Source organism: Rana temporaria, chromosome 1 (assembly GCF_905171775.1).
Source record: "Rana temporaria chromosome 1, aRanTem1.1, whole genome shotgun sequence".
NCBI lineage: Eukaryota > Metazoa > Chordata > Amphibia > Anura > Ranidae > Rana > Rana temporaria.
In genome coordinates this window covers 380405972-380433589 of record NC_053489.1, presented here as the reverse complement: position 1 = coordinate 380433589, position 27618 = coordinate 380405972, and the positions used below count along the sequence as shown (strand labels likewise).

The window sequence follows — 27618 nt, the reverse complement described above, 5'->3', positions numbered from 1 at the left end:
GAGGCAAAAGTTCCAAAAAGAATGTGGTCCACTTAAAGAAAGGACAGACAGTAAGCACCTTCCACCCGAACGCCTCAAGAGACACCACGTGGGACAAAATAAGCCCCCTCTGGGGTACGCACTTACCAAAAAGTAAGTAATATAAGGCGATGTATATATAACTCCAGACTGATAATAATCCTTCAAGCAGGGTGATCAAACACATCTGTGTGGAAGCTCCCAATTAAGCCAAAAAAAGACAAAAACAGTGCCATAGCATAATTCCGTTTTTAATGGGTTAAAGATAAAAGTAGCCCACAGATGTAAAAGACCCCTTCAAACATTACACGTACAATATAAAAGATTAACAAGCGCATAGTCACCAACTCCTGTATGGTAGGTGAAGTGTCGTGCTGGTCCTGCTTCAGTCTCAAAGAGACTAACAACTTCTGATTCCAGCCGAGGCCCTGGTGGAGCGCAAGCGTCACTTCCTGAGCGTCGTGAGTAGCCTCACGACGCTATCCACCAAGCTTAAATACATGCGGCTCTCAAAGGCGCACCTATCGCCGCAGAGACGTGGGCGGGCAAAGGTGCTTAACCCGCCCCCTAGCTCATAGAACCATGGCGTATAGGGGCGAATGGGAGATATCCCAAAATACAGCATCCGTCTCGTGCTGTCACACACAGAGGCCGTACATAGCGGTAACACCAAAAAAAGGTGACAGACAACGCACAGCACAGACGTACGCATGTAGTTCAAACATAACAGTAAACTTATAAAGCTATTAAGAGCACTATACTGTAATTTAAGGATATATAATCAACAATCAAAAACGGGTGTCATAAGGAAACACCAAATGGCATACAATGTGAGAACTTCACTGAATAAATAATCGATTAGAATTCATTACATTATATCTATATACATATAATTAAAACATATACATTAACACCATTAAAATATGCATTTAACTGTAATCATTTTATAAATATATTTAAAAATATAAATAACTAAATAATAAATAGTAGTCCCATTAACGTAATATATGACATATAGTGCAATGATAAATAGACCATAGCTTAAATAGCTCCATCTTGTGGCAAGCAGATATATAGCATACATATCAACTATACACTAAAAAGACAGGAGAATGTCACCATAATTAACTATATAACCTGCATCGAAAATTCGGTGATCTTTAAAGAAAAACACAATTAAAAAAAGAGAGGACCGAACTAATTCTCATAATAAAAAGAGCAGGTTAATAATAGAAAAAAGGTGACTATTAGCCACCTAAATAATAACATAAAAGGAAGCAGTGAGTCAACACCATGATCTCAGAATGACCATTTAAATCATACTATCAAGCAATTGATGTCTAGCTCGATATTCAAGCCCCTAGGGGCAAGAGTATCGGCCGAAAAGATCCATTGGGTTTCTCTCTTTGATAAATCCCAACACAAGGTCAGAAGAACAAGAGGGTGTAGATCGGGACAGAAAGTCCAAAAAAAGAAGGAGGGTGTAAGTAGAGGTGGTATTTTTAATTTAAGTAATACTGAATTAACACCCAAAGAGACAAATATTTTGCATTTAGGCTTTAAGTGCGGACTTAAAAGACCTATTAATAAATTTGACGTATTTATTGATTTGCATAAATACTTACGCAGAATAAACATGAAAAAGTATTTTATTAATAAAAACTCGAACTCTTCATCTGGGATTTCCTCAATAGCACTTGATAGTGGCTTACGGAATAAGTCTCTCTTTATTCCTTTAAATAAAGGTAACCATCAGATAGAAGTGTTTAAAGGACTAGTTTTGAGGGATCTACGGCAACTGGCCCCTCAAAAAAATGTCAATCCCCAATATATTCTAGATGGTATTAAATCATTAGAAGAAAAAAAGGATTTGATAATACGTCCTGCAGACAAAGGAGGTGGAGTAGTCGTTCTAGATAAAGCATTTTATGATAACCAGTTGACCGAAATGCTAAGTGACACAGGTACCTATGTCCTACTTGATAAGGATCCATCATCTCAATATGAGATAGATTTGAATAAACTCATTAATATGGGTTTTAAATCTGGAGTGTTGAATAATCGTGAGAAAAAATATCTGTTACCAAGTTCTAACAGAATTCCCACGATCTATACTCTCCCAAAGATTCATAAAAGTACCCAATGCCCCCCAGGTCGACCCATCGTCAATGGGATAGGTTCGCTTACATCCCGGTTGGGTCAATACCTGGACCTCTATCTGCAGATGAGTGTTATACATACGAGAGCGTATTTGAAGGACACAAAAAGTCTCCTACAACTACTCCAGGAAATTAATTTGACAAACAGGGAGGAAGTATATCTTGTTACATCAGATGTCACATCACTTTATACTGTGATTCAGCACGACGACGCCCTCTTGGCACTTAATTGGAGCTTGAGTCAACGCGAAGACATCTCTCACAATAAAAAGGTGTTTCTGAGAAATGCATTGGACTTTTGTTTAGGACATAACTTTTTTTGGTTTGGAGGTCAGTTTTATTCCCAATGCCGAGGAGTAGCTATGGGGGCTCGTTTTGCCCCGAGCATAGCTAATATGTTCATGAGTGAATGGGAGGACAAAGTCATCTTTTCAGTTACACGTCCCTCTCTCCTGTTCTACAGGAGATATATAGATGACCTCCTGTTGATATGGGATGGCCCACTCACCTCGCTACATACTTTTCTTGATGAGCTTAATTAACTCTAACACTAATAATATTGTGCTTACTAGCACTATTAGTAAGGATAGAGTGAATTTTCTGGATTTGGAAATTACTAGGGCCGGTTCAGGACTATCTACAAAGGCCTACTTTAAAGCTACAGATTCAAATAGCTATCTCCCTATGTGCAGTGGACACCACCCGATGTGGTTAAAAAATATTCCAAAAGGACAACTAACCCGAATAAGGAGAAACTGTACTAATACCACAGACTTCTTAGATCAGGCAGAAATCATAAAGGGAAAGTTCCTAGAGAAGGGGTACAAGAAAAATGGGCTCGATACTATTATATGTGAATTAGCCGCACAACCTAGAGAGGTTTTTCTCGCAGATAGAACTCCTAGTAGGCCATTGAACAACCATGAATGGAATTTTATATCGGGGTACCATGCCCAATACAGAGAGGTTGAGGCAATTTTTTCTGATCATTGGCATGTGTTGCTGATGGATAAGGTTCTAATGGCTGTTTTACCGGAGAAACCCGGCTTTATTTACAGAAAAGCCCAGAGTTTTGCTGATAAGCTGGTTCGTAAGGTACTTGACCCTCCTAGCAGGCCATCGAGTTTCTGGGATTGCGATGTTTTTTTTGCATGTCGCAAATGCAGAGCTTGCCGGGAGGCCAATCGGCCTATGAAAGCAGTAAAGAAATTTACCTCAAGTGCCAATAACAAGGAATTCACCATTGGCGAATTTATCACATGTAATACCACACGTGGTGTATGCTCTCCAGTGCCCCTGTGGGCTTCTCTATATAGGGCGGACCAAGCGCCAACTCAAGGTGCGCATTGGAGAGCATATCGCCAATATCCTATTGGGGTATAAAGACCACAATGTTTCGCTCCATTTTAAGTTGTTCCATAACCAAGACCCGAGTGGTCTAATGTTTTGGGGTGTGGACCATTTAAAACCCACATGGAGAGGAAACAATCTGGTCAGGGATTTATCAAAGAGAGAAACCCAATGGATCTTTTCGGCAGATACTCTTGCCCCTAGGGGCTTGAATATCGAGCTAGACATCAATTGCTTTATCAGTGATTTTTGATAGTATGATTTAAATGGTCATTCTGAGATCATGGTGTTGACTCACTGCTTCCTTTTATGTTATTATTTAGGTGGCTAATAGTCACCTTTTTTCTATTATTAACCTGCTCTTTTTATTATGAGAATTAGTTCGGTCCTCTCTTTTTTTAACCACTTGACCACTGGGCACGAAAACCCCCTTAATCACCAGACCAATTTTCAGCTTTCGGTGCTCTCACAATTTGAATGACAATTACTCAGTCATACAACATTGTACCCATCTGAAATTTTTGTCCTTTTTTTCCCACAAATAGAGCTTTCTTTTGGTGGTATTTGATCACCTCTGCGGTTTTTATTTTTTGCGCTATAAAAGAAAAAAGACTGAAAATTCTGTAAAAAAAAAAAAAAAAATCTAGTTTCTGTCATATTAGCAGGTTATTTCTCACACACAGCATATGCATACTACAAATTACACCCCAAAACACATTCTGCTATTCCTCCCGAGTATAGCGATACCACATGTGTGCGACTTTTACACAGCGTGGCCACATACAGAGGCCCAACATGCAGGGAGCACCATCAGGCGTTCTGGAGCACCCAGACCAATTCTGACATTTCTCTCCTACATGTAAAAATCATCATTTATTTGCTAAAAAAATTACATAGAAACCCAAAACATTATATATGCTTTTTTTTCAAAGACCCTAGAGAATACAATGGCGGTTGTTGCAACTTTTTATCTTGCACGGTATTTTCGCAGCAATTTTTTGAACGCGTGTTTTTAAAAAAAAAAACAGTTTTGTGCTTAAAAAAAAAAAAAAACAGTAAAGTTAGCCCAATGTTTTTGCATAATATGAAAGATGAAGTTACGCCGAGTAAATAGATACCCAACATGTCACCCTTCAAAATTGCACACGCTCGTGAAATTGCGCCAAACGTTGCTACTTAAAAATCCCCATAGGCGACGTATTGCAAGGTATTGGAGTATTGAGGGTATTGCGGAGTATTGGGGGGGTATTGCAGAGTATGGGGGGGTATTGCAGAGTATGGGGGGGGGTATTGCAGAGTATGGGGGGGGGTATTGCAGAGTATGGGGGGGTATTGCAGAGTATGGGGGGGGTATTGCAGATTATGGGGGGGTATTGCAGAGTATGGGGGGGGGTATTGCAGAGTATGGGGGGGGGGGGGGTATTGCAGAGTATGGGGGGGGGGTATTGCAGAGTATGGGGGGGGGGTATTGCAGAGTATGGGGGGGGGGTATTGCAGAGTATGGGGGGGGGTATTGCAGAGTATGGGGGGGTGGGTATTGCAGAGTATGGGTGGGTGGGTATTGCAGAGTATGGGGGGGTGGGTATTGCAGAGTAAAATAAAAAAAATGATGAGTGCAATACTCTGCAATACCCCACCCCATACTCTGCAATACCCCACCCCATACTCTGCAATACCCCACCCCATACTCTGCAATACCCACCCCCCCAGGGTGGGTATTGCAGAGTATGGGGTGGGGTATTGCAGAGTATGGGGTGGGGTATTGCAGAGTATTGCACTCATCATCATTTTTATTTTGCAGAGTATTGCGCAGGGATGGCTGGATCTGTGACTGCAATTGTCACAGATCCAGCCCACAGTGCGGCGGCTGCTGCTGCCGCCCGATCCCCCCCCCCCCTCCCTCTCCTCTCACACTGTACCGAACGGTACAGAGAGGAGAGGGAGGAACCGGCGTCATTACATGACGCCGGTTTGTTTACAAGTGATCGCGCCGTCATTGGACGGCGCGATCACGTGGTAAGGAGCCGCTTCCATTGGCTCCTTACCGCGAGTGCTGTTGCTGCGGGTCCCGTAGACCCGGCGAGCACCGGCGATCGCGTGTGCGCGCCCGCTCGGGCGCGCACAACGCAGTCTCTGGGAGGACGTACATTGACGCCCTCCTAGAGTACAGGAACCGCTCTGTAGCCGTATTTTGGCTATAGGGCGGTTACCAACTGGCTAATTGTGTTTTTCTTTAAAGATCACCGAATTTTCGATGCAGGTTATATAGTTAATTATGGTGACATTCTCCTGTCTTTTTAGTGTATAGTTGATATGTATTCTATATATCTGCTTGCCACAAGATGGAGCTATTTAAGCTATGGTCTATTTATCATTGCACTATATGTCATATATTACGTTAATGGGACTACTATTTATTATTTAGTTATTTATATTTTTAAATATATTTATAAAATGATTACAGTTATTAATGCATATTTTAATGGTATTAATGTATATGTTTTAATTATATGTATATAGATATAATGTAATGAATTCTAATCGATTATTTATTCAGTGAAGTTCTCACATTGTATGCCATTTGGTGTTTCCTTATGACACCCGTTTTTGATTGTTGATTATATATCCTTAAATTACAGTATAGTGCTCTTAATAGCTTTATAAGTTTACTGTTATGTTTGAACTACATGCGTACGTCTGTGCTGTGCGTTGTCTGTCACCTTTTTTTGGTGTTACCGCTATGTACGGCCTCTGTGTGTGACAGCACGAGACGGATGCTGTATTTTGGGATATCTCCCATTCGCCCCTATACGCCATGGTTCTATGAGCTAGGGGGCGGGTTAAGCACCTTTGCCCGCCCACGTCTCTGCGGCGATAGGTGCGCCTTTGAGAGCCGCATGTATTTAAGCTTGGTGGATAGCGTCGTGAGGCCACTCACGACGCTCAGGAAGTGACGCTTGCGCTCCACCAGGGCCTCGGCTGGAATCAGAAGTTGTTAGTCTCTTTGAGACTGAAGCAGGACCAGCACGACACTTCACCTACCATACAGGAGTTGGTGACTATGCGCTTGTTAATCTTTTATATTGTACGTGTAATGTTTGAAGGGGTCTTTTACATCTGTGGGCTACTTTTATCTTTAACCCATTAAAAACGGAATTATGCTATGGCACTGTTTTTGTCTTTTTTTGGCTTAATTGGGAGCTTCCACACAGATGTGTTCGATCACCCTGCTTGAAGGATTATTATCAGTCTGGAGTTATATATACATCGCCTTAAATTACTTACTTTTTGGTAAGTGCGTACCCCAGAGGGGGCTTATTTTGTCCCACGTGGTGTCTCTTGAGGAGTTCGGGTGGAAGGTGCTTACCGTCTGTCCTTTCTTAAAGTGGACCACACTCTTTTTGGAACTTTTGCCTCTACTGATTGATTTTCTTCACGCAATTTTTGTAGTGCAGCAGTGGTGCCTTGGGCATCTACACCAGAACTGTCACTATTAGCGCGGTTTGTGATTGTTTTATTTGTGCATTTATGCTCTTTTAATTGTGATCATTTTTATCATGTTTGTATTTTTTTAAACGGCTGCTCCCATTATCGTAGTATACAGATCATCTGTCATCTACGTTTTTTTGCTATTAGCTCATTGTAATCAGCTCATATCCTGTGTTGGCGCTGGGAGGTGTTTTGTAGGCCTTCATTACACTTTTTTTTCATTTAATAAAGAAAAATTAAATTAGAAAAAAGATGAAACGTGGCTGGGTCTTTCAGCATGACAATGATCCCAAACACACCGCCCAGGCAACAAAGCAGTGGCTTCGTAAGAAGCATTTCTAGGTCCTGGAGTGGCCGAGCCAGTCTCCAGATCTCAATCCCATAGAAAACCTTTGGAGGAGATTTGAAAGTCTGTGTTGCCCAGCGACAGCTCCAAAACATAACTGATCTAGAGGAGATCTACAGGGAAGAATGGGTCAACATACCAGCAAAAGTGTGCGACAACCTTTTGAAGACTTACAGAAAACGTTTGACCTCTGTCATTGCCAACAAAGGATATATAAAAAAGTATTGAGATGAACTTTTGATATTGACCACTTATTTTCCACCATAATTTGCAAATAAATTCTTTCCAAATCAGACAATGTGATTGTCTGGATTTATTTCCACATGTTGTAGCTGAGGTATACCTATGATGGCAATTACATGCCTCCCTCATCTTTTTAAGTGGGAGAACTTGCACAATTGGTGGCTGACTAAATACTTTTTTTATTCATCCCCCAGTGTAGTGAAAGATAAATTTACCTTCACATCCTTTTGAGGGGAGAAGACTACCTGCAGGACTTACTAAAAAATAAGATTGTTGTACTCACCGTAAAATCCATTTCTCCGAGTTCATGGACGGACACAGCAGCCTTTGACCTTAGGGTATTATATCCTTCCTTCCAGGGGAGACTAGGCAGAAAACAGCACTTTAAGTGTTAACACACTTTCCTCAGTACAGCTCCTCCCAGGGGGTGTGGCCCCCCGGGTATAACCCTCACTCTGACTCAGCAGCTCCAGTTCGTAACAAGCAGTACAAACAAAAAGGAGGGGTGGGTGCTGTGTCAGTCCATGAACTCAAAAAAATGGATTTTACGGTGAGTACAAAAATCCTATTTTCTCTTCCGTTCATGGACGGACACAGCAGCCTTTGACCTTAGGTATGTCCCCAAGCAGTGTCAAACAAATTCGAGGGGTGGGAAAACAAACACAGCAAAACAAGCTACACCCCAAACAAAACCGGAGTTTCTCAACTGAGGAACTCCAACCTTAAACTGCCGCCTGTAACACCTTGTGGCCGAAGGAGGCATCCGAAGATGCACTCACATCTACCTTGTAAAATTTTGAGAAGGTGTGGATTGACGACCAGGTCGCTGCCTTACACACCTACAACACAGACGCTTGATGACGGAAAGCCCAAGAGGCACCGATCGCCCTGGTCGAATGTGCCGTAACCTGAAAGGGAGGGGCCCGCCCCTTCAGGGCATAGGCTTGACGCACAACCTGTCTGATCCACCTAGAAATGGTGGCCGACGAGACCGCCAGACCTTTTTTTAGGACCAGACACCGACACGAACCTGCAAGCCCGACTTCTGGAACGGAGCCGTAGCAGATAAGTACACCCGTAGGGCCCGAACTACATCCGGGGAATGCAAAGTGGCCTCCTTCGGGTTTTTTGGCCGAGGACATAAGGATGGTAACACAATGTCCTCATTAATGTGAAAAGCCGAAACGACCTTTGGGAGAAAAGACGGCTGCGGCCGCAGCACCACCTTATCCTTGTGGATGACCAAGTAGGGAGCCTTGCAGGACAAGGCCGCCAGTTCAGACACCCGTCTGACTGAGGAAATTGCCACCAGAAAAACCACCTTCTGTGATAGAGTCAACAAAGGGATCTTTCGAATGTCCTCAAAGGGAGCGTCTTGAAACACAGAGAGGACTAAATTCAGGTCCCATGGGGGCAGTGGAGGACGCACAGGAGGGGCCACATGCCGGACCCCCTGCACAAACGTACACACCAGGGGGTGCGCCGCCAAGGGTCACTGAAAGTAAACAGCTAGAGCCGAAATCTGACTCTTAACCGTACTTAAGGCGAGAGCCTGATCCACTCCACGCTGTAAGAACAGCAGAATCCGGGACACCCCGTATGTACGGGGGTGCCATTTCATCTCTTCACACAGAGATGTAGGCCTTCCACGTACGATTGTAAATCTTTCGTGAAGTAGACTTCCGTGCACGCAGCATGGTAGAGATCACCGAGCCTGACAGGCCACGGTCCTTCAGTACCTGGCTCTCAACAGCCACGCCGTTAAAGCCAGCAACTGTAAAGCAGGGTGGAAGATCGGACCCTGCGACCCTCAGGGTAGACGCCAAGGGACGTCTGCCACCAGACGCACCAGGTCCGCGTACCAGGAGCAGCGCGGCCAATCCGGGGTGATCAGGATTGTTGGAATGCCCTCGGCTTCCACTCTGCGCAGCAGGCGAGGAAGAAGCTTCAGAGGAACAAAGGCGTAGATTAGGCGATGGTGACCCCAAGGTGCCACCAACACGTCTGACGCGTCCGCCCATGGGTCCTTTGACCTGGCCACAAACCGTGACACCTTCCGATTGAGACGGGACGCCAGGAGGTCCACGTCTGGAGTGCCCCACTTTCAGGACAGACTCTGAAACACCTCCGGGTGAAGTGACCACTCTCCTTGGTCTAGTGTTTGGCGACTTAGGTAGTCGGCTTGCCAATTCTGAACTCCCGGAATGTATACGGCCGACACAGCTCCGTGTGCCTCCCTGATGATTGACGTACGCCACAGCCGTGGCGTTGTCGGACTGGATCCTGACCGGACGGTCCTGCAGATCCAGGGACCACCTGGCAAGACACAACTTGATTGCTCGGAGCTCCAGTACATTGACTGGAAGACGGAACTCCTCCTGAGTCCAGCGCCCCTGGGCTGACTGGGTGCCGCAAAACCCCCCCCCCCCCCCCCAACCAGAGAGGCTGCCATCAGTCGTGACCACTGTCCAATGGCACGGCAGAAACGACTTCCCGGTCCGAAGCACTGGAGACGTCAGCCACCACACCAGGGAGGACTTGACCAGTTGACTCATGCGAATCTGGTAATCCAGAGACAAAGGGAGCTTGTCCCATCGTGACAGAATTTCCTTCTGTAGCACCCGGGTGTGGAATTGGGCGTACGGGACTGCCTCGAAAAAGGCCACCATCAGACCCAGAACCCTCATGCAGAATCGAAGAGATGACCACTTCTGGGTCGACAACCGCTGCACCGCAGATTGTAGTGTCTGAAGTTTCTCCGTTGGGAGAAAAACGCTTGCCTCAGAGGAATCCAAGACTAGCCCCAGGTATTCCAGCCGCTGAGACGGTACCAACACTGACTTATGGATATTCAGAAGCCAGCCAAACTCTTGGAGAGTCTGACACGAGATGGACACATCCTCTTCTAACTCTGAGCTTGAAGAAGCTCTCAGGAGAAGGTTGTCCAGGTATCCTACGATAGCGATTCCGCACTGCCTCAGCAGGGCTAGAGCACCTTGGTGAAGACCCGTGGTGCCGAAGCCAGGCCGAACTGGAGGGCCACAAATTGAAAGTAGTCCTCTCCGATCGCAAAGCGCAGAAATCTCTGGTGCTTTGTGCATATGGGGACATGCAGGTATGCGTCCATGATGTCCAAGGACGCCATAAAGTCCCCCTGATAAAGCACTGCCACTACCGAGCAAATCGACTCCATCTTGAATTTTTGCACTTTGACAAAACAATTGAGGGCCTTGAGGTCCAGGATTGGACGGACCCCTTCCTTCTTTGGGACTACAAAACAGATTGGAGTAAAACCCCTGAAACCGTTCCAATCGAGGGAACCGGCACAATCACTCCCTTGACCAGTAGATCCTAGACAGCCCCTGACAGATCCTTCTGGCGATCCGGAGGAAGCTGGAGGTTGGAAGGAAAAAAAAAAAATCTGTTTGGTGGGCAAGAGAGAAACGCTATCTTGTACCCCGAGGAAACCACCTCGCAAACCCAGTAGTCAGAAAGAAAAGACCTCCACTGAGCCGCACATTTTTGCGAAGCCAGCCCCCCACCCGAGACACGGGCGGGGGCAGACCTTCATGTGGAAGCAGGTTTGTCCGCAGGCTTGTTAGGCTTGCAGTACCAGGTGCGCTTCTGCACAGCAGGAGTCTTAGCACCTTGAAAACTTTTTCCTGCTGCACTGGAAAAAAAACGCTTGGGGGTAGTAAAGGAGGGCCCTTGCTTACGGCGAGGCTCCTTGTCCTTCCCAGACTGAGAGCAGTGTGCTCTTGCCACCTGTGGCATCCTTTTTGATGTCATCCAGGGACGCCCCAAAAAGCCATTCACCCTTAAAGGGTAAATCCACCAAAGCCTTCTTTGAGGACTGGTCCGCCGACCAACACTTCAGCCACACAAGGCAACGTAGTACCACCCCGTAGGCAGAAGCCCTGGAGAGCAAAGGGAGCGTATCCAGGGCCGACTCACAGACAAACTTTAGGCCCTGAACCAACTGTTCAGCCAGGTCTACACAGGTCTCACAAGCACTCTGCGCCTCCAGCTCCTGTAAAAAGACCTTTGCCCGTTCGGTAAGTGTCTGCGACACCACAGCCCCAGCCAAAACCGGTGTCACTGCCGAACCCACTACTGTGAAAATAGAGAGGGCCACAACCTCCGCTCTCCTATCTGTGGGGTCCTTAAAGGCGGGAGCCCCTTCCACAGGCAATGTGGTGGCTTTGCTCAGTCTGGACACAGGGGGGTCCACTGACGGAGGAGAGACCCACTTTTAAAAAAAAAGTCCTCCTCAAAGGGATAACGAATCACACAGTATTTTGGAAGAGCAAAAACTTTCTGCGGCTTATTCCATTCCTTGTACAACAATTTGTCCAGATATGGAACACAAAGAAACACTCTTGCGGTGCGGGGTGGCTTGCGGAACCCGAAAGGGACCGGCACATCTGATGCCTCCACCAAATCCTCAAGTTTTTGAGTATCCCGCACCGCAGTGATAAGAGCTCCAACAAATTCCTTATCATGTGCTGACCCTGAGGCAGAGTCATCCTCACTGTCCGCGTGGGCTAAGCCTGCATCATCTGACATGACAGAACCATAGCTAGACGCAATAGCAGGGCCTGATTCTGTGTCAGACATCCCCAGCAGCAGGCGCAGGGAGGGGGCGCTTTTTACCCCCCGTCTGGCCACTTGTTGCTTCAATCCTGGCGAGAAACCCCTCAAGGACTGCCGTCATCGCCTCTACGGAGGCGGCAGGGGCACTAAGGGTTAATTCAGGCATGGTTGGGGTAGAAGCCTCCTCCTCAAAGAGAGCGTCTTCCATGTTGACCCACCGATTATGCCTCCTTAGTACTGCAAGGCAGACACCCACCGGTCACCCTCCCGGCTGCAAAACAGAGAGCAGAGGGCCCCCAGATTACTCACCACCCCTGGTTGTAGTGTTAGCTGAAGTGCTGAGAAGTGCTGGCTGCGCTGTCCCTCAGGAAGTGATTTGTGGGCTTTTGCTGCGCTATCTCAGGCACTAGAGGCCGAGACTTTTCCAAGATGGCCGCAGTATGCAGGAAAAAAAAACATGCGGGCCACAAGAAAATGGCCACTGACCTATGCAAACCGCGTCCGCGGCAAAATGGCGGCCATACACGCGTTTAAAACACAGTGACACAGCAGAAAGACGCAGCCCAGCACATACAGCAACTCCCCCTACAAAAAAACAACAGCACCTCACAGTACACGGTCCCCGGTAGTGACAGAGAACCCAGGAGGCCCCCCCCCCCTACAGCCGCCACCCAGCATGGGGAAGGAGGGAGAGAGGAAAGCAGGGCGGACCCTCATTCGACCTCCCCAGGGAAGCACCAGTCATACCACCTTGCCAGGGCAAGGGGCCACTACTTACCCGTCCTGCGACACCGGCTGGAGGCATTCCGGACAGAACTAACGTCCGCTAAACGGCATGGCTGTCGGCCAGACACACTGTGACAAAGCCATAAAGACTGGTCATATGTGTGCCCTGGAACATGTAGTTCCCCGGCCACCCCTGGAGCAATGGGGCATGTCGTGGACGACCCAGATCTGAGCTGAGGGCCGGCACACGCTCGATGGCCGAGCATGGGGGGACTACAAGGATCAAGACCCAGCCTGTCACCCAGTCGCAGTTGATAGTAGAATCTAAGGATTCAAAAATGCAGGAACAAAACAAAATAAAAGCGAAAATTAAAAATCCAAAGTACATGGACTCCAGAAGGCCATGTCTACTCCTGACGCTAGGCAGAAAAAAACTGGAGCTGCTGAGTCAGAGTTATACCCGGGGGACCACGCCCCCTGGGAGGAGCTGTACTGGGGAAAGTGTTAACACTTAAAGTTCTGTTTTTTGCCTAGTCTCATCTGGAAGGAAGGATATAATACCCTAAGGTCAAAGGCTGCTGTGTCCGTCCATGAACAGAAGAGAAATAAAGAAACATATTTTTACAGGAGTTGATCTCTAAATTGAAAATGTCACTCTTACCTGTCACTGCTTGAAGTTGTTGACTGGTTTGCTTTGGATAACGGTCCTTGAGGTTTTGGACCAGATTTTCGCACTATAAAAGAAAACATTTTAAAAAGTCTCAGAACACACCATACTTTCCTTTATTAGGAAACCAAAAAAAAAAAAAAGTAATGAAAACAGTGCTCCTACATGATCTGGAGGTTTTTTGTGCTTTCTTAGCAGTCTTTTCTGAGGAAGAAGATGAGGAAGATGAGGAAGATGAGGAAGATTGTTGCTTAGGATCAGCCTCTTCATCGTAAGAGATAGATTTTGAATCAGATTCAGAATTATTCAAAACCTGGTATACATGGAAGAGGGAAAAAATAAAAAATAGGTGCATGCAAACAAAATAGTTATTTACAATATATACACACACACACACACACACACACACACACACACACACACACACACACAATCACTTTCTAACCTTGGTGTTTTGCTTTGTGGTTGCTGCCCTCAAAATCGTCTGAGGCTCTCTTTCTTCTATGGCAAAATCCTGAGTAGAGATTCAATGAAAGTAAAACAAGAAAAATAAAAATATGAGAAGAAGAAGGGACCAATAACACTTGAGCGAGCAATTTATAACAGTGCGTGTACATATTGATCTCCTACTCTTGATGCCACATCACATTCTTTCCTAGCTCGTATGGATTTTCGATAAACACCATGTAACTGTAGGTTAAAACTTTATATTCCCATTGCACACATTCCCGGATGAGCTCTCAAATTTGGGTGCTGCAGCAACAACCAGCTACTGGTTCAAGCCCCAATGAAAATATTTGCCAGCACACAGTGTGCTGGCAAATATCTTCATTGTAACTGTAGGTTAAGACTGCAATGATTATAGCATGGTAGTAATCCCTTGCATCCAAGGTCCCATTCACACATTGTGTATAGTAGGGGTGCCCAACCAGTGGCCCACGGAGCCCTCTGATGTGGCCCACGACCTCCTGCTCTGGGATGGAATAGAATACGGTTATTAAAGGTCAGTTTATTACTAAAATCACAGTGTGTATATATGGGCATATCTGTTCTGCAGTGGTAACTAGGCTGCTTTCAAACTGCACCTGTACCGAGCCATAGACTTCTATTATCTGCGAGTTTGGTGTGCTTTCTGAAAGTGCACCACACCTATGGGATATAATGGAAGTCTATGGCAGAGTACAGCTAAACTGCAGGGAAGCCACAGGTGAACCCGCGGTGCGGGTAAACAGTGCATCAGTGTGAAAGCAGCCTTCGGCCCCTTTCACATGGTCAGTCTGACCAAATTGGACCCTCCATTCACCTCTAAGGAGTAAATGGTCTGTGTACAAACGGCTACCTCCAATCCGATCTGCTAAAAAAGCCTTGAGTGGGCTCTATAGAGTAGAGTGGGCTGCCTTCCACCTGCTCGGCTCATTATGGCCCGCGACCGGTTACCAAGTCGCTTAAGTGGCCCCCGCTCTTCAAAAGGTTGGGCACCCCGGGTGTATAGCATGAACGTGTGTTACCATTCACAATATTTTAGGCGTAACTCACACACATTTCTGTATGTTTTGGATATGGCAGCACATTCACTTGAGTTGGGCTGCCCTATACGCATTTGTCATGCTAAAAAAGCTCTTGCACCACTTTGTTGAAAACATTTTTTACACACATTTTGTTTTTTGTCATGAGACAAATCGCAGAAAAAAAAAAAACAGGATTTGTTGTACTCTCCGTAAAATCCTTTTCTCTGTCGTCCATGGACGAACACAGCTCCTTCAATCTTGACATTTGGGTTATATGCCTGTTCATAGGAGAGGACTAGACAGAACATGTTAGTTATCTTAAAACATGTAACTTTAACAGAGTTAAACAGCCCCACCCAGGGGGCGGTCCCACCAGTCATAACCCCTCACCCTGCAGCATGCAGCTCAGTTTGTCAAAAAGCAGTACAAACTTAAAAAGGAGGGGTGGGTGCTGTGTCCGTCCATGGACAGAGAAAAGGCTTTTAGGGCGAGTACAAAAAAAAAAAAAAAAAAATAGGATTTTAATAACCGCTTACCTGTAAAAATAAATTCTTGGAGTACACCACGGGACACAGCCATAATCATTACATATTGGGTTATATGGTCACCAGAGTTGATTGGACACTGACAAAACCAATCAGACAGTTCCCCTCCATATAGCCCCTCCCATCAGGGAAGTACTTCAAATGTTTTGAGTTTTGAATAGTTTTGTAGCAAAGCAATGAGGTTCCTATAAGAAGGGGGGACCTCTGTGTCCCGTAGTGTACTCCAAGAAAGGATTTTACAGGTAAGCTGTTATGAAAATCCTGTTTTCTTTATCGTACACCACGGGACACCGAGTCATATTCACTACATAACATAATGGGACGTCGCAGAGCAATGCCCATATATGAAGGGAAGGAGATACAGATCAAGCAGGCCGCCGTGGACAAGAATCTTTATACAGCAGCCCGCAGTACACTTCGCCCAAAGGTAGCATCCTCATGTCCTTTCACATCCATTTGATAAAATTTGGAAAATGTGTGGACTGAAGACCAAGTTGCAGCATTACAGATCTGAGTCAACAAAGCCTGGTGGTGCACTGCCCATGAAGCACTTATCACCCTGGTAGAGTGTGCGCCAACAGAAAAAAGGAGGAGTTGTTCTGTTTTTTAAACCATAGGCTTGAGTACCGTATTTATAAAATAAAATCAGGGGAAAATTGTGGGTGCGCGATATACGCCAATAGCATACCTTGGAGGGGAAAGAGGGGTGAACGCCCGCCGGAAATCACAGAGCCGTCATCTTCTCTCGCTCTCACTCGCTGTCGCGTCACACACGCACAGTCCCGCCTCCGCCACCAGCATTGGACCAGAGATGGTCCAATGCCGATGGCGGAGGCGGGACTGTGCATGTGTGACTTGACAGCCGAGATGGCTCTGTGATTTTTCTGGTGGGCTCTCTTTTCCCTCTGAGGTATGTGTGTGATCGCAGCATACGGTACATAGGTGTGTATTCTACTGCAGAAATATAATACACAGATTTTCACCAAATTTTCAGTTTTATTATAACAATTAGCAAGTAGAAACTGCACATAATGTCTAAGATGATGCCTATGTGTGGCAATCAGACAGAATTACAGCCTGTGAAGTCAAAGAGGACCAAGTCACCAAAGCAAAAGTGGTTATATTGACACATACTCTGTCATTTCCTGAGCTTAATTTAATAATGAGATCCAGACAGTTGGGAAGAAAGCACTGAGTGCATTAAATAGAGCAAGAAATTCACAATAATTAAATGTTTTACGTAGGATTGTCATTATTGAACTTATTGGAAAACACCAGCCATGTAAATGTCTCTTTTATAGATCTCCATCATGAAGTAAAATGTTTACTCTTTAATTTAACCAATCAGGCTGCAGATGGACATTCATGGGCAGTGACCCTTAGATTGCTTCTTCAAAGTTGTTTATTTAAAAAAAATTGTTTATTCCAGAAAATTCCCTCTTAAAATTGGGGTGTGCGTTATACGCCGGCGCACGTTATACACCGATAAATACGGTAATAGTTAGCTGAATCCACCTGGAGATAGTGGACTTTGATGCCGCTTGTCCCTTCTTGGGACCATCTGGCAAAATAAACAAAACATCTGCTTTGCGTATCTGAGCGGTTTCCTGCAGATACACCTTTATTGCTCTCACTAGGTCTAGAGAGTGCAAAGATCTTTCCTCCGCTGTCTGCGGATCCGAAAAAAAAAAAGTCAGGACAATGTCCTGATTTAAATGAAAAGCCAACACCACCTTAGGTAAAAAAAAGCAGGATGGGGTCGTAATTAGAGTTGAGCGGACACCTGGATGTTGGGGTTCGGCTCCGAACCCGAACTTAAAAAAAAAGTTTGGGTTCGGGAACCCGAACCCCATTGTAGTCAATGGGACACGGACTTTAAAAAAAAAAAATGCGCAAATTCAATAACTAGACCCTTCAGGTCTGGTATGGATATTAAGGGGAACCCCGCAGTCAATTTAAAACAAAAATTACGTGCGGTTCCCCCTAAATATCCATAAACCAGACCCGTTATCCTAGGCACCGTTGACCTGGCCGGCCGCAGAAAAGAGGGGGGTGACAGAGTGCGCCCCCCCTCATCCTGAACCGCACCAGGCCACATGCCCTCAACATGGGGAGGATGTCCCCATGTTGATGGGGACAAGGGTCTCATTCCCCACAACCCTTGCCCGGTGGTTGTGGGGGTATGCGGGCGGGAGGCTTTATCAGAATCTGGAAGACCCCTTTAACAAAGGGGACCCCCAGATCCTGACCCCCCCTGTGTGAAATGGTAATGGGGTACACTGTACCCCTACCATTTCACGAAGGAAGTGTAAAGTCTTGTAAAAAAAAAACACACACACACACGCGTAGAATAAAGTCCTTTATTAATAAAAAAACTCCAGCGGTTATAATCCACTCGTTCCCGGCTTCCTGCTTCAACATTGTCCTGATCCTGCGACGGCTGCGGGTGATCTCCAGCGATGAGAAGATCCAGCGACGGGTGATCTCCGCTCCAGTGATGAGAAGATCCATTCATCCGGAGTGCAGCATCCCCGACCTCCTCTCACCGCTGGACACAGCCCAGCGAATGACGCGCTGAAGCTGTGACATTACTTATATAGAGGAGGCAGGGCCACCCGTCACGTGACCCCGCACCCTCTGACGTACCTTCTGCTTACGTCACTGGGGAAGCCCAGGAAGAGGGAAGCTCTTTCTTGCGGCGGCCAGGTCACGTGCTTGGATAACGGGTCTGGTTATGGATATTTAGGGGGGAACCACACGTCATTTTTGTTTTAAATTGACGGCGGGTTTCCCCTTAATATCCACATACCAGACCTAAAGCGTCTGGTTATTGAATTTGCAGGGAGCCTCCGCACATTTTTTTCCCCCCGAACTCCGATCCCGGACCCAAACTTTTTCCAATTATTGGGGTTCGGGTCCGGGTTCGGGAAAAACCCAAAGTCCGTACCGAACCCGAACTTTACAGTTCGGGTTCTCTCAACCCTAGTCGTAATACAACTTTGTCCTTTATGACAAATTAAATAAGGCTTTTTACAAGAAAGCACTGCTATTCAGATCTCTTCTAGCCGAATGAGATAGCAATTCAAGCATTGCCAGTTTCCTGCCTAAAAGGATCAGCGGAATATGGCAAATAGGTTCAAAAAGGTTGCTTCTGGCAACACTGACAATACTAAATTCAGATCACATGGGCATAAAAGATCTGACTGGCGAATTGGTCCGCAGTACCTCTTGAATGAATGCCTGCACTAGGGAATGAGATGCCAGCGGTCTTTGAAAAAAAGACTGATAGAGCTGATATTTGACCCTTAAAAATGGTACCAAGGGCTAATTTCATTTCTACTCCTAGCTGGCAAAAGGCGAGAATTCTACTTGTGTCATATCTTTGAGGATTTCATTTGTTAGTTTCATACCATGAAACATATGCTTTCTAGACTCTGTAGTAAATAAGCCTGGAAGCTGGCTTTCTGGCATTAATAAGTGTAGAAAGCACTGGACCTGAGATCCCATGCTTTTTCAGAATGTTGGGTCTCTGCAGCCAAGACCGTCAAATTTAGCCTTTGTAAGGAAGGATGGAACACTCGACCTTGCGACAGCAGATTGTGACGAAGCGGAAGCTTTCAAGGTGTTAATACCCGCCCTCATTATGATCTTGGCGTACCGAAGGCCTTCTGGGCCAATCTGAGGCCACCAAGATTACAGGAACTCTTTCCCTCTTGATCCTGCAAAGTAGCCTTTGCAATATGGTGATTGGAGGAAACGCCTAGATCAGTGAAAACTGATTCCACGGAATTATTAAAGAATCCGATCCGTAGGCTAGAGGATCTCTCGTCCTGGACACAAAGTTTTGTCCAACTTTCCTTTGAATCAGGAAGCTAGAAGGTCTACATCCGGGTCCGCCATCTCTTGAAAAATGGCCTGAAAGATTTTCTGGGGTGGGGAGACCACTTCTCCTGGCGACTCATATAGTCTGCTTGCCAGTTCTCTACCCCCGGAATGAAAATTGGCAGAGAGACTAGTGAACATGTTCTTCTGCCCATTTCAATATGTGATTCACCTCCTTGTGGGCGCCCTGGCTGCAGGTGTTTCCTTGGTGATTGATGTAAGCTACTGTTGTAGCATTGTCGTAGTGAATCCAAACTGGATGCCCCTGTAACCTGCTTGTCCAGGTCTTGAGGGCCAAGAATACTGCCTGAATTTCCAGTAAGTTGATGGGCAGGCTCTTCTCGGTTTTGGCCCAGCTTCCCTGGGCTGAAGCTTCTTCCAACACAGCTCCCCAAACCATTAGGCTGGCATCGGTAGACACCCCTTTCCAGGTGATTGGGAGAAAGGATCTTCCCTTCCGCAAGTTCTTGGTCTTGAACCACCAACTGAAGTCTTGGCGCACCTGTGAAGACGGACGCATGGGTAAATCCAGAGCTTGGATCTTCCTGTTCCAGGCCGCTAGAATATCACTTTGAAGTAGTCATGAAAAAAACTGGGTGTAGGGGACAGCCTCGAAAGAAGGCTATCATCTTCCCCAATAGCCTCATGCAAAGGCGAATAGACCATCTCTTTGCCTTGACCTTGTGGATCAGGTCTCCTAGCGACTTGACCTTTGAGTCTGGTATAAATACCCGGCTTTGGGCTGTATCTATGATCACACCCAGATACTCTACCCTTCTCTGGGCTCTTTTTTGTAGGTTTACAATCCATCCTAAATGCTCCAGGTATTTTGTAGTGGTGATCACAGTGTGATGTAATCCTGCCACTGACTGATCTATCACAAGTAGATAATCTAGATAGGCTGTTATCACTATGCCCTGTGCTCTGAGATTTGCCAGCAGAGGGGCTAGTACCTTTGTAAATACCCGGGGTGCGGTAGCCACACCAAAGGACAGGGCCACAAACTGGAAGTGGTGATGTTCTACCGCAAACCTTAAACATTTTGGGTGAGCAGGATGGATAGGCACATGTAAATATGTGTTCTTGATGTCTATAGACTCCATTAATTCTCCGCCTTGTAGGGTGGCAACCACTGAACGAATAGTTTCCATTCGGAAATGGCGAATGTTCAGAAACTGATTTAGGGATCTTAGATCCAGAATGGGTCCGACGTCTCCGTTTGGTTTTGGGATCACAAAGAGGTTTGAATAAAAACCTGAACCATGCTCCTTTAAGGGTACTTCCGTGATCACACCTTGAGACAGTAAGTGATCCAGTCCTTTGAAGAAGGATGCTCTTTTTAGAGGATCTTTGGAGAGCATTGAGCTGCGCAACGGAGAAGATGGGATCTCTTGAAATTCCAGCTTGTACCCTAGGGATACTGTGGATACTACCCATTTGTCCTGGATTTCTGTCTGCCATGACGCTGAAAACTGACAAAGCCGTCTCCCAGCAGGGGCGCCTCTTCATGCAGAGGCTTTGGGGTTTTGCTTGCTAGACTTTGCACCCCACTGCTTCTTGTTCTTTTGGGCCTGGTCTTTTTTAGCTTTTGTGGCTGGCTGAAAATGCCGTCGCCACTGGCTGGAGGTAGTTTTACCTGGAGCCGGGAAGAGAGAACGTTTAATACAAGGTCGCTTGTTTTTCTTCTTCTCTGGTAATAGAGTAGTCTTTCCACTCGATATCTTTTGGATATATTTCTCCAAATCTTCCCAAAAGAGGCGTTCACCATGAAAAGGGGAAGCTCGCTAGAAGCTTTTTGCATGGTGCCTCTGCAGACCAATGTAGCCAAAGGATTCTGCGCATATGCACCAGCGGGAGTGTAAGACGAGATGCTTGCTGGATTAACTCTCATAGCATCTATTGTAAAACATAAGGCTTTAGGCAAATGTTCCAACAATTTGACCTGCTCTGGAGATAACTCCTTTAGTCCTTTCTTTACCTGGTCCTTGAAGATCTGACACACACTGCTGCTACAGCCGGTTGCGCAACTGCTCCTGCCAGCAGGAAGATTTCAACAAGGATTCCAACTTTTTCTCTGAAGGTTCCTTAAACACCTGTACGTCATCCACTGGACAGGTTCTTGTTTACACAAGATATGGCTGCATCTACTGCAGGCAGACTCCACTTCTTGGTAAATTCTTCCTCCATAGGATAAAGAACGTCAAACTTTTTTGGAGGAGAGAAGCGCTCGTCTGGATGTAACCATTCTGCATAAATTAGCTTCTTTAATAACGGATGCAGAAAACAGAAACGGGTTCCTCCGTTTCTGCTTTCCAGATGCTAAAAGCGCAGGTGCAATGTTATGCTGAAATTGTGCGTACTGCATTCAGGTTGCCACCGTCGGAGTTAACTGAACCGCCTATTTCCTCCCTAGGTTCATTAAGAGCTCTGCAGAGTGCATGCTCTTTTCCAGTTCATCCGTTATTAAAAGAAGCTAATTTATGCAGAATGGTTACATCCAGACAAGCGCTTCTCTCCTCCAAAAAAGTTTGACGTTCTTTATCCTATGGAGGAAGAATTTACCAAGAAGTGGAGTCTGCCTGCAGTAGATGCAGCCATATCTTGTGTAAACAAGAACCTGTCCAGTGGATGACGTACAGGTGTTTAAGGAACCTTCAGAGAAGAAGTTGGAATCTTTGTTGAAATCCCTGATCCGTCCGACTCCTCATCCCTGTCCTCTGCAGGTATTATTTCATCCTCATCCTTCTCCTCAGATCTTTCTGAAAGAGGATCTAAGGCCACCGAAGGAGATCTGCTTCGTTTTTTGTCCCTTTGTGAGTATCTTGCAAATAAAATATCGATCTTTTCTAATCTTTCCATGGCTGTAGTAAACGTGTCTTCAGTGACATATGCAGGCCCAGGTGCCACTGGAGAAACTCCTGATAGTGGCAATGGCTCCTCCTGTATAGGCAAATCAAGGCTTACAGGGGAGGAAGGTACCGAGCAGGCACGGCTAGAGCCTCCTGTCTCCGGCGGCGTTGCTTTCTTGCTCTTAGCCCCTGAACCCTTTCTAAGGGAAGACATCTTTCCAAGCAACAAGCTAAGGTACAAAAAAAGCAAACATTACTGTGCTCAGTTTAGCAATCTACATTAGGTATGCAACTTCAACACACAGTTTAATGCCTAGAATAGGTGTCTCTTTGGTAGTGCCCCACCAACCACATAGAGCTTACGTGTCCCCCAAGAACTGCTGCTGTGTCCTGTGGGAAAAGCTGCTGGCCTCTGGATGCTTTCTGGTCCTTGTCTGGGCGCAATTTTTTTTTTAAATGGCGTGTGCACACCCGGCCTCACTCTCCTCCTCTTCCGCCCCCACAAAGCACGCCCCTTGTTTTTCTGGGTCTCTTACCGGCGTTTCAGGAGGAGAGGAGTGGTGCCGGTCCTTGCAGAGCTCTGCAGCTGGGGAAGTGTGCTTGTTCAGCGGATCTGACACTTGTACAGAGTGAGGTGAGAAAAACTCAGCCCTTTACTCCCTCTAGTGGCTGAAAATGAGAAGACACCCACTCTGATTTTGAAAAAGGTCCTTTAGAAAAATCTTAGGCTCCTCTTTCTCTTACCTTTATGCCCGCCACAGCTTTAACTACTGAATTTTACAGACAGTACCAATCTTCACCCATCTTGGCAGGTTTGTGTGAAAACCTTCAGGGGTATGGGTTCCTATTTAAAGGAGACCTCTTCCCTGGGCCTTGTAAAATACTTTGACCAGTACTTTTAGCTGCTACAGCGAAAGTGCTGGACCTCATAGCTCAGTCCTCCGAAGAGAGACATTACAGGCAACGCCTCATACATGAGGCCCGGATCGCATCCAGTTTTGGCGTAATAATTTAGCATCCTGGATGGACCGAAAGGCAAAGCTCCTTTTAGCCCCCAGGGGGTTTCCTCGGCCGAGCTTCCTTAGCACATTCTCCACGCGTCCTACACTTTAGACACTGGCAAAAAATGTGAAGTACTTCCCTGATGGGAGGGGCTATATGGAGGGGAAATGTCTGATTGGTTGTGCCAGTGTCCAATCACCTCTGGTGACCATACATTATGTAATAATCATTATCTAATGATTATGGCTCTGTGTCCGGTGGTGTACGATAAAGAAATCCTATTTTCTCTTATCGCCCATGGACAGACACAGCTCCTTTACCTTAATGCAGTCCTCCTTCACTTACCTCATCCTTCGATTTTGCTTTTAGATGTCTTTATTTATTCTGTCTGTAACTACACACCGTAATGCAAGGATCTCTCCCTGGTGTTGAGAAATTCTTTTGAGGGGGGTGGGGGCGAGCAGGAGTGTCAGGACACCCTCTACTTTGCAGATAGAGAAAGAAGCTGGTGTGTTAGTGGGCGTCCTGACCCTCCTGCTCGCCCCCTCGAGAGGCTTTCTCCACACCAGGGACTGTGTGTAGTTACAGACAGAACAGGAAGTGAGGATTTCTCAGAAGAAATAAGGACATTTAAAAGCAAAATCAAAGGATGAGGTAAGTGAAGGAGGACTGCACTAAGGTAAATAAAGCTATTGAGGGGGGAAAAAATAATAAAATTACCTTTACAACCCCTTTAAAGCTTGACATTTGGGACATCCCGAAAGCAGAGCTCCTCAACGGCGGAGTTGCAAACTCAAACAGCCACCTGCAAAACCCTGCGGCCGAAGGAAGCATCTGAAGATGCACACACATCAACCTTGTAAAATTTGGAAAAAGTGTGAACGACCGACCAAGTCGCTGCTTTACACACCTGTGAAACAGACGCTTGATGTCGGAAAGCCCAGGAAGCACCAATGGCCCTGGTCTAAAATGAGCCGTGACAGGGAAAGGGGGTGCCCACCCCTTAAGGACATAGGCCTGGATGTCGGTATGCCTGATCTCCCGAGAAATGGTGGCCGGCGAGACCGCCAGGCCCTTCTGGCAGACCAGACACCGCCACAAACAGCGAGTCCGACCTCCGGAACAAAGACGTGGCAGACAGGTACACTCGCAGTGCACGCACCACATCCAAGGCATGTAGGCTCTTTGGGATGTGATGGTCAAGGACACAAGGACGGAAGTACAATGTCCTCGCTCAGGTGAAAAGCTGAAACTACCTTCGGAAGAAAGGAAGGCTGCGGGCGTAGCACCGCTTTATCCTTGTGGAGGACCAAGTATGGAGTCTTTCAAGACAAGGCCGCCAACTCAGAAACATGTCGGACAGATGTAATGGCTACTAGAAAAGCCACTGAGAAAGTGTCAAGAGAAGACTATCTCTGATGTTCTCAACAGGGGGCTCCTGAAGAGCCAAGAGCACCAGATTCAAATCCCACGGAGTAATCGTGGTCTAATCGAACCTCCGGCACAAAAGTACCTACCAGTGAGTGGGCTGCAAAGGGTCGTTGAAATAAAACAACCAAGGCTGAAATCTGTCCCTTAATGGTGCTTAAGGCAAGATTCTGATCCACTCCAGGCGGTAAATACAGCAGGACCCTGGAAACCGAATACGTCCGTGGACGCCACTCCGTCTCCTCGCACATGGAGATGTAGGCTTTCCAAGTGCGATGGTAGATCTTCCGCGAAGAAGACTTGCGTGCCCTCAGCATGGTTGAAATGACCGAATCCGACAGACCTCGGTCCCTTAGTACCCGTCTTTCAATAGCCATGCCGTTAAAGTCAGCGACTGTAAAGCAGGATGAAGTATGGGACCTTGAGGCAGAAGGTCCTCCCTCATTGGCAGCTGTCAGGGTGCATCCACCACCAGGCGCACAATGTTGGCATACCAGGGACGCCGGGGCCAATCTGGAGAGATTAGAATCACCGGGATCCCCTCGGCCTTTACTCTAAGCAACTTCAGTGGAGGAGAAGGCATAAATTAGCCGATACTGACCCCACAGGGCCACCAATGTGTCTGACGCGTCTGCCCAGGGATCTCTGGCCACGAACCTTGACATCTTGCGTTTGAGTCGAGAAGCTAAGAGATCAACATCCGGTGTGCCCCACCTCCGGAAAAGGAATTGAAACACCTCCGGATGCAACCATTCCCCCTGATCCAGCATCTGGCAACTTGGGTAGTCTGCCTGACAGTTTTCTAAACCCGGAATGTAAACGACTGACAGAGCTGGCACGCTCCTTTCTTGCCGTGTTTCTGCCGTGGCGTTGTCCGACTGGATACTGATCGGACGACCCTGTAGCCTCTGCAACCATGAGGAGAGGCATTGCCTGATCGCTCGAAGTTCCAGTACACCGATCGGCAGGCGGTATTCGTCTGGAGTCCAACAATCCTGGGCCGACTAGACCCCCCCCGATCTGTGAGGCTGGCGTCCGTCGTGATCACAGTCCAAATGAAAGGAAGGAACGACTTCCCAGACAGAAGAACCGGGGATCTCAGCCACCAACTCAGGGAAGCCCTGACCAGGTGACTTACCTGAATCTGACAGAGACAACCCAGAGACAACTGAGATTTGTTCCATTTGGACCGGATCTCCTTCTGCAATACTCAAGAGTGGAATTGAGCATACGGAACTGCCTCGAAGGAGGCCACCATGAGGCCCAGAACTTGCATGCAAAAAAAAAACGGAGAGACGACCATTTGCGGGATGCTAACAATTTCACCGCCGACTGGAGCGTCTGCAACCTCTCCAAAGGAAGAATGACCTTTCCCTCCGAGGAGTCCAGGATCAACCCTAGGTACTCCAGATGCTGAGTCGGCACAAACACCAACTTCTGGATGTTCAGTACCCAAAATTCCCAGAGGGTCTGACTGGCTATAGACACGTTCTCCAATTCTGAGCCAGAAGAAGATTGTCTAGGTAGCCCACGATAGCAATTCCTTGCTGTCTCACCAAAGCAAGCACCTTGGTGAACACTCTTGGTGCTGACACTAGGCCAAAGGGAAAAGCCACACATTGATAGTGGTCTTCACTGATCGCAAAGCGCAGAAACCTCTGATGGCTGGTACAGATAGGGGCATGCAAGTATGCGTCCTTGATGTCCAGGGACGCCAGCAAATCCCCCAGATGGAGTGCAGCAACCACTGAACCAATGAACTTTTGCACATTTACAAAAAGGATTAAGAGCCTTGAGGTCCAAGATTGGACAGACACCGTCCTTCTTTGGGACTACAGATTCAAATAGAATCCCTGAAACCTTCCATCCGGGGGCACAGGTAAAATTACTCCGCACCTGAGCAAGTCTTGTACTGCTCCAATCAAAGCAGACCGACGAGCCGGAAGGAGAGGAAGATTTGAGGGAAAGAATCTGTTTGGCGGACAAGAAAATTGATCTTGTACCCCGAAGTGACCACCTCGCAGACCCACTGGTCGGAGAGCAGTGAGGTCCACTGAGCTGAAAACTCGCAACGCCATCCCCGCACCCTTGAGTCGGGCAGGGGGCAAAACTTCATGCAGTAGCAGGCTTGCGCACCCAGGGACGCTCTTGTGCCCCAGCTGGAGCCTTGTTAGTCTGGGAAAATCTGCCGGCTGACCACGACGGACGAATACACTGCTTCTGCGCCGGCTTACGGTGCGGCTCCTTACCCTTAGAGGACTGTGGGAGAAGTGTGCTCTTACCTCCAGTGACATGCTTAATAGTGTTGTTCAGCAAGGTACCAAAAAGCCTCCCAACTTTGAAGGGCAAATCCGCAAGAGCTTTTTTGGATGCTTGGTCAGCGGACCAGCATTTCAGCCAAATCAGGCAGCACAGTACCATCGCAGATACAGAGGCTCTGGAGACCAAGGGGGGCCGCGTCCAGAGTGGCATCACCGACATACACAAGGCCCTGTACCAATTGGTCAGCCAGCCTTACGCATGCTAGAGGAAGCCAATGCTCCTCTACTTGTCTGTTGCTAAATCTTTGCCCATTCAGTGAGTGTCTGAGACACCAAAGTCGCAGCCAATATAGCATGGTGAACATGGATCGGGTCACCGCTTTGGATCCATCAGTAGGGTCCTTAAAGGCAGGGGTCCCCTCTACCGGGAGAGTGGTTACCTTATTTCGCCGAGAGACCGGGGGGGTCCACGACCGGAGAGGCCCATTTTGTCAAAAGGCTCTCCTCAAAAGGATAACAGACCTCCATGCGCTGAGGGGACCACAAATGACT

General features: G+C 46.9%; 1 protein-coding gene across 3 annotated transcripts in view; it reads right to left on the bottom strand.

Annotated features, from left to right (window-relative positions):
* The window catches only part of HDGFL2 (HDGF like 2), a 742998-nt gene that overhangs the window by 578549 nt on the left and 136831 nt on the right, over positions 1–27618 (bottom strand). For all 3 annotated transcript variants that reach the window (XR_005742112.1, XM_040322524.1, XM_040322523.1), the window contains exons 6-8: positions 14037–14105; positions 13757–13904; positions 13586–13658 (exon numbers count right to left, since the gene is read on the bottom strand). Coding sequence is in view for 2 of the 3 variants with exons in the window: in XM_040322524.1 (XP_040178458.1) it covers positions 13586–13658; positions 13757–13904; positions 14037–14105 (290 nt within the window). In the remaining variant the exon portion in view is untranslated. The remainder of the gene's footprint in view (positions 1–13585; positions 13659–13756; positions 13905–14036; positions 14106–27618) is intronic.